Consider the following 11,217-nt stretch of genomic DNA (forward strand, 5'->3'; position numbering starts at 1 on the left):
TCAGCTGTTCTTAAGTATTCATATTTTCATTTCCCAGTTCCGCATTTCTCTTTCAGCTTTAAATACAGCAATCAAAACGTCCATGCTCACAACACCATTGTCAATTTATCAGTAAATTATATAAACCAATAGCTAACACATTTTACAAGTATGGATCCTTATGCAGCCAATATGGCATCCAGCCACATTCAAGAGCAGGCATCCCCAAACTCGGCCCTCCAGATGTTTTGGGAATACAATTCCCATCATCCCTGACCACTGGTTCTGTTAGCTAGGGATGATGGGAACTGTAGTCCCAAAACATCTGGAGGGCCGAGTTTGGGGATGCCTGTTCAAGAGGAAGATTATTAGTGGGGATGGTGACAGCTGCCATGGCACTAACAGCCACGGGGGTGGTAGCAGATAGCAGCTAGTCACAGAGTTGGTGGCAGTGGCAGGGAGTCAGGGCAGGTCTATGGGTGGCAAATAGGCTGGGCATAATCCACCACTCTTTGTGATCTGCTGCCTAAAGCACATGTCTCAGTGTTCCTAATTAAACATCCAGCTCTGCAGAGTATCCTGGGAAAGGGTATGGAGTACAGCTGGACAAAAGTACTCCACACTTCAACATCTTGTTTCAGGTCCCACTTGAGTAAGATGAAAATAGTATGTAATTGTTCTAAGAAAAGACAAAAGTTAACACCTTCTTGAATATATTCACGGAAAAGAAATTTAAGGAATGAAATTTGTGGAGAAGGCAGAATTTGTCAAACGACATGCAATGGTGGAGCTCCTCAAAATTTTGACTGATTCTGGCCAACAACAAAGACCTATGTATGCTGATTTGGCTATAAACAGCGGCTCTGGGTATGGTGTGCTGACAGGAGTGGGCAAAGGTAAAGCTTCCTATCTTATTTACTTTTTTAGACTAAAATATAAAAACGCCTCCCAGAGGTCTCCATCTGCTGTAGCTGCTAAGAGCCAGCGTGGTGTAGTGGTTAAGAGCAGTTGACTCGTAATCTGGTGAACCGGGTTCGCATCCCCACTCCTCCACATGCAGCTGCTGGGTGACCTTGGGCTAGTCACACTTCTTTGAAGTCTCTCAGCCCCACTCACCTCACAGAGTGTTTGTTTTGGGGAAGAAAGGGAAATGAGATTGTTAGCCACTTTGAGACTCCTCAGGGTAGTGATAAAGCGGGATATCAAATCCAAACTCTTCTTCTTCTAGGTGCTTCCAAAATGGCAGCTAGCATACAGAAAGCCACCAGAGGAACTCAGGCAGACTATTACCGGTATCTTAATACAATGGAAGAAATGGCACAACAACTGAGAGCTCTTAAGGAGCAGAGAGAAAACTTGCAGATCTTGGTTCTCGGATCAAGGAGGTGGAGGTCATGACATCAGAAGCAATGTAATGGAGCCTACTGTGTTTTTTGTGTGTTTTTTTTTAGCTTACTGTGTTTTAAGCTAGTAAAGTCTATATGCCTCCAAGCTAGCAAGATCTACTTTGCTTCCCCCCCCCCCGAACTCACTGGTTCACCAACAGAAGCCAAATGCAAATTAGTGTGCTCACTGTCCTTCTGTGCTGGAAGTAAGCTCACTGTCCTTTCTCACAAAAACCCATTCCTTCCCCCCCCAAAAAAAGTTTTTTTAATTGCAGCAAACTAAATTGGGGTGGGGGTGGGGAGTTGCTGCTGTTGCTGAATAATTAAGTCAGAAATCCTTGATAGACTGCACCAATCACCCAGATATCCACCAGTAGACTCTCATCTATTTTGCCCACTTCTGGCTTTAAATTAATTAAATTGGAATATTGGTTGAGGACTCCCCCAAACCCTTCTGAATCCTATTGCTATTTGTGACCACTTCCAACATGATACTTTAAGCAAGTAAACTACTCGAGAGATTTGTCTCCGTGGATGGCAAGGCAACACTTGCTTTCCTGCTATAACCAACTTTCATGCATACGCTGTGAAAGACAAACTCCAAGAACAGCAAGATTTAAAGAAAGAAAGGAGGGGGAGAAACTAGGGTAGAATTGTACCACTCGACTCTCCTGCAACATATTCACAGTTTAGCATCATGGAAAGGTAAATTCTTAAATAAATTAACTGTTCAAAACAGAAACGACAACAAAAATGTTGGTTCTAGAGTTCCCAGCTGATGGACAAGGGAACACGTGTGATCTGTTAAGATTCTGTCCTCCAGCCTGCCTCAGTGACATGTGGACTGAGCAAATAGGTGCATAGCTGTCAACTTTTCCTTTTTTTGTGGGAAATCCCCTTATTCCAACACCGTTTCCCACTGCAAAAAAGGGAAGGTTGACAGCTATGGCCGTTTCCCAATGCAAAAAAAGGAAGGTTGACAGCTATGAATAGGTGTCATTTACCCCTCTCAGAGCTACAATCTCCAGCACCCTTGACAAACTACAGTTCCCATGTTTCTTCAGAGGAAGCCATGTGCTTTAAATGTATGGCGTGCACCCAGTTTAGGTAGCAGTGGTGGTGTTGCTCCTGTGCTTGAAAACCACAATGGAAACATTTTGCTGTAATTAATGCTGTCCATTGACATTCATGAAAGTGCTCTAGTTTCTCCTGGTTTCTCAGCACCGCAAATAAACAAGGTTATCAGCCCCTGGGCCCACTTCAGAGAAACATGATCCCGGCCCCTGAAACACGGAGTGCTTCCTTTAATATAGCTCTCACTGTGTCCTACCCAGCTCAGGTTAATGCAGCCTCCAACCAATACAAGGGTAATTCACTCCAAGACTGAAGTTCCAGCAGACAATCTAATAATCAAAGGATTAACTGCAAACAGTGACTGATGGCCTTCTAAGAAGAAGCAAAAGCTAAAACAAACAGAATGTTTTCAACTATAGGCTGGAAGCACAGGTCTGGGCTTTGAGGTGACTCTGCGTCAATCGCATCTGCTTTCTGCCAAGTCTTTAAAACGGCCCAAAGAACAGCTGAAAACATAACCATCAGCGGTAAAATGTGCAAGCTGTTAATACAAAACAAGCTTTACACCTCTCTTCGCTTTGGGCATCACAACAAAGCAGCACACAGGATAGGAAGCATGACCTGCTTGTGTGTATCCTGTTTCCTTTCCCCTCTTCTGCCATTAAATTCTGAAGCTTCTAAAGGGGCTTCCAAAAATAAAAAAAGAAAGAAGGGAGGGGGAAGAGTTGTCTCATCAAATAATAAAGTGTGAACAGAGATCTGAGCCACACCTGCCCTAGCTGGATACAGAGGTAAGCACATACGTATTCTGGTTCCTACAGAATTTCTTCCACAATTCTACAGTTTATTAAATTACACATAAATTTCCTCTTTCACTTCCTCTCTCTTTTAAAGTAAAGATTCCAGGTTTATATGGGCCCTCCTACACTGTGCATTGGAAGCCATATTCTGAATTTCCCAAATCCCATGCTTTCACATTTTCCTCCAAGCAGGCCTGATAAGCTGATCATTTATTACAAGGAACATGCCTTTACTCAAATGATAGACACATAAAACAATCCAGCCATAGATTGTCATATTGCTGTAGCTCTCTGAAGCGTTCCCTGGGCAAGCCCAGGCTTCATTTCCCATTGATCTGTAACAAGTTAATCTTCCTTTTCTTAAAAGATGAATTTCATGCAACATTAAACAATGGAAAAACAACTTTGCAAATTCTAGACCTGAGCTTCAGTCCTCAGTACCAAGGCCAGCACATACCGACTTGCGAGCCTTTTTTCTCCCAACAATGATGCAGAGGGCATTCTTGGTCAAAGGACCCCTGACAGTTAAGTCCAGTCATGAACGACTCTGGGGTTGCGGCACTCATCTCGCTTTACTGGCCAAGGGAGCCAACGTTTGTCCACAGACAGTTTTTCCGGGTCATGTGGCCAGCATTACTAAGCTGCTTCTGGCAAAACCAGAGCAGCGCATGGCAGGAGCTGGGACTGAGCAACGGGAGCTCACCCGGTTGCGGGAGTTCGAACCGCCGACCTTCTGATCGGCAAGCCCTAGGCTCTGTAGTTTAGACCACAGCGCCTCCTGCGTCCCACTGACAACTATACAGTGCCCCAATTCTACACAGCACTGGGAACTGTCCACCACTAAAATTAATGGAACTAAATTTTAAGAAATGTGCTTAAAATTGGGATGAAAGTCAAAAGAATCCACTTGCCAATGACAAAAGCTTTGATTAACTTTTTTTAAAAAACCAAAAACCTCAACCATTTAACACACTGTTTCATTTTTGCAGACCTCTAGATAAGAATTTATACAATGTTTATAAAAATGGTACTGGGCTATTTTTAAAACTTATTTTACCTCACAATTACAGGACAAAATAGCTTTGATTCCCCATATAACTCAGTTGGAACTCTTGTAAGCCGACTGGGAGGAAATGTCAGGTTATGGAGGGAAATGGCTAGATTTCAGAATCTCTGCTTTTGAATAACTTGTATAAATGCACCTAGCACATATATAGCGTGTTTGAGTGGTCTAAGCCCATAATGCACTTTAGGCCACTTTGGAAATAACCAGGACTTTTTTTCAGCCGGAACTCAATTCCGGCACCTCTCAGCTGGGTGCCATTGCCATTCTTAGAGAACGAGGGAGGTGTTTATGGTGAATTCCGGCACCTCTTCTTCTAGAAAAATAACACTGGAAATAACCATTCCAGCTAAAAGATCTTTGGCCCACAACCCCCTCCACCCTCTTTACATTAGGGCTGTATGAGATTTCAGTGCAACATGCTTGGTCAGATATACCCCATACAAATTAATGCTGTAATTGTTCTCATTATTAAGAAAAACAGTAAAGTGAGCTCCCAGGTATATTAAAAAATGCAAAGCCGTCTATTCAATTGCTTCTGGCTTTGGTTTCTGATTTAGTCCGTCTTGAGTGAAAGCCTATTTAGTGGCTACCAGGCATGGAATCGGTACTATCCACAACTGGTGTTACTATTAAGTTTGTTTGGAGAGCCAAGTGTACTATGTCAGCAATAATGAGAGCTATGAACCTTGGCTCGTTTTGTCTTGGAGGGTCATCATCTGGTTTTACCCATGAAGCACAGAACGAAGCAACAAAATGCCTTCTTTACAGTAGTAAACACTAGCCCATAATTCTACACATATCTATGGATGCTTGTCTTACCAGAATCTATGGAGCCTAAGGGTTCTTATCAATGAACTGAGTTTAACCATGAGAAAGGATGGATACTATCTTAACCTTTTTTTTAAAAAAAGGACTATAAGCAGACATTTATACTTTACTAATGGCACTTACAGTCCAGTCCTAAAAAATGTACTGCACCTGCAAATAAGTGTGCCAAACACAGCCCCAATGTACGTGCATGCATGTGTGCATAAATAAATGTGTGCCTGCATGCATAAATAAATTTCAAAGCTCCTTTATGTTGGCAGGGCACTGTACAGCGAATACAAGCAGATGCACCATTTAGGACTTAAGATACTAGTATGTCAAATTACTTAGGAACACTGGAATCTGCCTTATCAAATTATTGGTCCATCTATCACTACAGTGTCTATGAATGCTAACACCCAGCAGCTCTCCAGGGTTTGGAGCAGGTATCTTTCCTAGGCATCCTAGAGATCCCAGGGATCGAACCTGGGATCTTCCATGTGCAGAGTAGACGTTCTACCACTGAGCCACAGCCCTTCAACAATTCAAGCAGAGGTGGCTCCCTCCTTAAATTTTCACCCCACCTCTGTAAGGCAAAGAAAGTAAAGTCATTAAAGCAAGAATCCTATATGCACTTACCTGGAAAACAAGTCCCATTAAACTGAATGGGACTTCCTTCTGACTGCACAGTAATAAGCTTCCATAGTACATCCATGTAGTGGCATGATCCCCTTTCTCAGGATCATTTAGCTCTTTTCATCATGACTGGGGAAATGGGAATAATTGCTCACAACTATATACAAAACGAGATGCTAGCACATACCACATCATACTGCTGTTTTGATTAGTAAATATAGTTATGGTAACACATATTGATAAAACAAAATAAAATAAAAAATTCTTTCCAGTAGCACCTTAGAGAACAACTAAGTTTGTTCTTGGTATGAGCTTTCGTGTGAATGCACACTTCTTCAGACACACGAAAGCTCATACCAAGAACAAACTTAGTTGGTCTCTAAGGTGCTACTGGAAATAATTTTTTATTTTATTTTGTTTTGACTATGGCAGACCAACACGGCTACCCACCTGTAACTGGACATATTGATAACTAAGTTTCGATTTTTAAAACTAGTTTTAAATGGACAAACCCACAAATGCAGTTCACTTTAAAAGACCATCCTGCCACAGCAGCTGTTGCCTAACCTAAAAAACAACAATATATATGACCATTCTTAACTTCCTGGAGAAAATTTCTTCAAGTGTAGCCCGAAATATTTGGTATAACAGCATAAAGAGAAGTTATGAAGTGCCAAAACACAAGGATTCCCAATGGGTAGCGCTGTACAAATATTCACATAAAGCTAAAATGCAGCCTGCAACCAATGCCCTTAATGATAACCAGCTGGTGCCCCCCCCACAGCCTCTCCCATTAGATTACATGTTGCCCTTTCTAAACATCAACTCCCACAAGACCATTAATAATGTCTCCTAAATTAGATTGTTAACATCTGCCGATTTTTGTCAATGGCGTGTTGGGCTTTTCTTTGATAGCCTTTCCTGTTCCCACTAAATCATGCTTGCTGTGGCCTTAACTAGAAGGGAGATAAGTGACGCTTTGCTGAGAGTCCCTACTAAGAAAATAACTAGGTAGAGGCCAATTCTTTACCCACCACATTTCAGAAGACGTTTACAACTGAGTTTGCAAACCACACATATGCGCTGCATCTGATATTTATTTTTGGCGATTTCAGGCTTACCTATAATATTGTAGCTCTGATTCTAGCTGCTGAATATATATCTGCAGCTGTGGCAATTTATGGGCTTTAGCTTCGAGTTCCTTTACTTTTCCAAGGCTGTTAAGGACAGCATACCGTGCTTCTTCAACCTTTTTCCTCATTTCTGCTTGCTCTCTCTTTAGACTGCGGTTGCAGTCTTCCAGGGCAACCAGAGCTTCGTGAGAATTCCTCAGTTCTTTTTCCAGTTCTTGGTTGAACCTAATTGCTTCTTCAATTTGTCCATCCCTAGAACTCCGGATTAATTCAACCTCCTTTAGAACACTTTGAAGGCACTTGGAAGTCTGGGACTGACCATTAGCTAATTGTCTCCGGTTGCTTATAAAACAGGTCCCATTATTCTTATGGTTAGCATGGCTCTTCCACAATCCTACCTACAATCAACAGGGCAGAGGTAGAAATATAAATTAGAAGGAAAGAAGCTAAACTTTAATCAAGCAGATTTGTTTCAAATTCACTTTTGGTCTATGATGTTTCAGAAAGTCCAGCTCATATAGGTCTCAAACAAGGCTAATGTACCACAAAGACTGAACCATAGACCTATAGATGTCAGAAATTTCCAATGAAAACAGGAAAAGGAAATGAAATTGCTATAGTTTGCATCTTAGTCTATGGTCAGGAATGGAAATCAGTCAGCAAATATGACCTATATTTGTTAACATCACTGTTTTAAGTCCCCAAACAACACATAATTAATGGATTGTTTTAACATTGATTTCTAATGTAAATGAAATGTAAAAACAATGTATGCTATATTGTTTGTTGTTGTTTAATCGTTTAGTCATGTCCGACTCTTCGTGACCCCATGGACCAGAGCACGCCAGGCACTCCTGTCTTCCACTGCCTCCCACAGTTTGGTATGTTATATAGCTTACATCAAACAGTAGCATTAAAATAGTGGGCAGTCAGACAAATAACCTAGTATATGGTGGAAACCAAACTGCAGTGGAACAGAAACAGTACTGCCTTGTGATGGTTACAGGCTGGAAAGAAAACTGCTGCCATTTTACGTTCCTTCCTATAGCCACCCATGCACAGACTTGTTACTACCGAACATTACATTTTCTTACATTAATATGAATACAGTCAGCCCGCAACTTACACAGGGTCACATTTTGGGGATCACGCCTAAAGCCAAAATCACATATGGTCAAAACATGTTGGGTTCAGTGGTGGGTGGGATTGCCAAAGTCTTTTTTCACCCCCAGACTGCCCCCAATTATTATTTTTAAACAAATAAAAGAGCCAAGTGTACAAAGCTGAATGTGCTGTAGTTAAGTGTGTAAGTTGTGGGCTTACCGTACTCAAATTTTCCCTCCCCACCTCCATTTCAATTACATGGGGTAGCTTCCTTGTAATACAAGAACTGATCAAGGCATACAATACACCCGTGAAAAGAAGGGTCATAGGCTCTTAGGAGAATGGTACTAAAACTGCCAATTTTTGAGGTTGGCCATTATGATGCATGCTAAGCAATGAACACATTAGAAGCCATACAAGAACAAACTTGCAGAACACACAATTGAGAGTGTATTCTGTGTATCTTTGACTCTCACAAAGTCACAAACACAAACACTATGATGTAATTGCTTGCCAGAAATTCAGAAGTGCATCAGGCTACCCATACAAACAGTCTGATACTATGATTTGTTGCACCAAATGTAGAAGTGCAGGCTGTATCATCACTATGAACACAAACTTAAGTTCTTTTGAATTTGTATTTAAGTTTACCTTCAAGGTAAATATACCCACACATCAGTACAGGATAAAGCTGCTTTTATGACTATTTATTTTTATTGGGTTGTATCCAGTGGTGTCCCTGCATGAGAATAGGCTTCGGCCTGTGCAGTGGAATTCCTCACAATCTGCTCCAGGGAGTTGGAGGTCCCTCTGGAACAGAGCTGGGGGTGCACGTGGGGAGGTGGGAGAGAGGAAGAGGAAGTCATGTTGCACAGGCAGGAGTCTTAAATGTTATTTAAAACATTTATATTCCATTTTCAAAAGAGTTGCTCCAACCTATCATCACTTATAAATAAAACAACAACAACAAAAATAGCACAGCGGGTATTTTTTAAAAGGAAATTACAAAGTGTGCTCACACAGGCACACAACCAAAAAGGCTTTTGAAATGGGACAATTTTGATACGAAAAGGAGGAGGAAACATGGATGCCAGAGGGCCCTCCTTGGGTAGGAAGCTCCCCAAAGTGGGGGCTCCCACTAATAAGGCCTTGTGTTATCACAGAGTGGGATTACACCTTCTCAGAGATGTCTGTAGGTGAGGGACCTTATGCATAGCAGAGTCAGATTTGGTAGTAACTCTGGTGAGTATTTATGACTACCCATCTCCTGGGCTGGAGGAGGAGGAGATGAGGAAAACTTGTGGGGAGTGACAGCAGCGACAAGTGCTACAATTTGAAAGTTATTTCTCATGCTTGGTCAAAATCCATTTTCTTTTAGTTGTTGACCTTTCCCTCCAGGTCCTGCCCTCTGGGCAACTGAAAACAAATTTGCTCCACCACCTGTGCCAGAACTCTGAACACCATTCACATCAAGGGGCTCCTTCCCATGTAGACAACCTTCTGGCAGCCACATGATAGTGCTGGGCAGGACCAGAGACAAAAGTGCATGAAGCAAGAAATGAAAAGTTTGCCTCTGTTCGGTGGGCTAGTTTCTACACCCACCCCCATATCCATGTCTCTTTCCTTCATCCAAGCAACAAAGAGAGCCATTATTCAGAATTAAGGACACATTTCATTCAGGTAAAAACCCTCAAGAAAAGTGGGAATTAAAGGTGATCTATAAGATCTGAAGAGAGGTCAGAGTAGAAGGTGGCAACTGACACTGCTGTAGGGCGTGGCCTTGAGTGGGCGTGCCTGTGGAGGAGGCGTGGCCTGGGGAGATTTCCCAGGGCCAGAGAGCGCTGTCAATGTAACAGTCCTTCAACTATCTGAAAACTATTTGATGAAACTTTACAGGGTGCTGAGAGAAAGACCCTTTTTGCACATACCCACAGCCCACAGGCACTCCCTTCCTTCCTATGACCTCTTTTTCTGCCTGAATTCCAACGAAGTGGGCCCACGCTTGGACAGCTGCCTCCCCCCCCCACCCCCTTCGGCCCACTCACCTGCAGCGCCAAGCACCGGGCGTCGCTGCTTTGCAGAGCCGCCCTCATGTCCTCCACCAGCTCGCGCAGGCTGGCGTTCTCGTCCTCGAGCTTGACGATGCGGTCCTCCGCCTGCTCCAGGGCCACGATCTCCTCGTAGCACTCCCGGGAGCACGAGCCCGACGGCACGAGCCGACGATCCGAGCCGGGCCCGGGGGGAGAAGGTGGCGGAGAGGACGACGAGGACGACGGCGAGGAGGTGCACGAAGTGGAACCAGACCCCCTCGCGTTGTTGCTGCTGCTGCTGCTCCGACGGCCGCCCTCTTTCTTGTTCGACGGCCCGCGCCCAGCCCCCGCCTCCTTCTCCCGGCGACGGCGCAGCGGGCTGCGGAGCCGGATCTGGGTCTCGATGTGCTCGCTCTCCTTGCCGGCCGGCAGCCGCGCCACCCCCGCGACGCCCCGGCCCGTCGCGGGGCAGCCGGCCTTGGCGCTGAAGTAGCCGCACAGCTTGGCGTGGAACTGCCGGAAAGTCAGCTCCGAGGCGACGTCCTCGCAGAGGCCGGCACATTCCTCCGGGTCGGCGGCCGCCTCTTCGCCGCCGTCCGCCTGCAGCCCCAGCACCCCGCACAGGGTGCGGAAGTCCTCGCCGGGGATCCTGCCTTCGGCCTCGCAGTCCAGGTGATGGAAGATCTCTTGCAAGTACTGGTCCAAGCCCGTGGCCAGCACCACGATTTCGTTCTCCACGCCCCGGTCCAGCCCGTAGTGGTATGCCAGGGCGCTGACCAGCCACTGGGTCCGGCGGGCCGGGCGGCCGTAGGGATCCCAGCCATCAGATGGCTCCATCCTGGCGCGCCGCCGCCGCCTCCTCGCAACTCAGCTTGCCGCTCCCTCCGACCATGCTTCCCGCTTGCAATCGAGTTCCCCGGCTCGGGACAGGCAAAGCTCCCCGGGCCACGCCTCCCTGCCTCGCTCCGCCCCTGCCCTGCTAAACGAGAAGGCGCCTCCCTCCTGGTTTGCTAGATGTTTATATTAGCAACCAGCACCACAGCAGGCCTGCTAAACGGCTCTAGACATGATAAAAACCGCTAGGCATCAAATCAACAGCAACAGCAGCATCGAGAAACTCTGGGGATCAGACTGACATCAGAAAGCACGTCAGGGCAGCAAAATTTGGATTTAAGAGCTACGGATCTCCCCACCACTTTTTTC

At 44.9% G+C, this 11,217-nt stretch overlaps 1 protein-coding gene across 6 annotated transcripts in view; it reads right to left on the reverse strand.

Moving 5' to 3' along the window:
* Window positions 1–10,944, reverse strand: part of EFCC1 (EF-hand and coiled-coil domain containing 1) — a 59,855-nt gene extending 48,911 nt beyond the window's left edge. For 5 of the 6 annotated variants that reach the window (XM_033140824.1, XM_033140823.1, XM_033140829.1 and 2 more), the window contains exons 1-2: window positions 10,030–10,944; window positions 6,869–7,278 (exon numbers count right to left, since the gene is read on the reverse strand). In XM_033140824.1, the coding sequence (XP_032996715.1) occupies window positions 6,869–7,278; window positions 10,030–10,851 (1,232 nt within the window). In that variant the 5' untranslated portion in view covers window positions 10,852–10,944. The remainder of the gene's footprint in view (window positions 1–6,868; window positions 7,279–10,029) is intronic. The other variant, XM_033140825.1, reaches the window with a different exon arrangement.
* Between the last annotated feature and the right edge of the window lie 273 nt (window positions 10,945–11,217).

This window comes from Lacerta agilis, chromosome 2 (genome assembly GCF_009819535.1).
Source record: "Lacerta agilis isolate rLacAgi1 chromosome 2, rLacAgi1.pri, whole genome shotgun sequence".
Classification (NCBI taxonomy): domain Eukaryota; kingdom Metazoa; phylum Chordata; class Lepidosauria; order Squamata; family Lacertidae; genus Lacerta; species Lacerta agilis.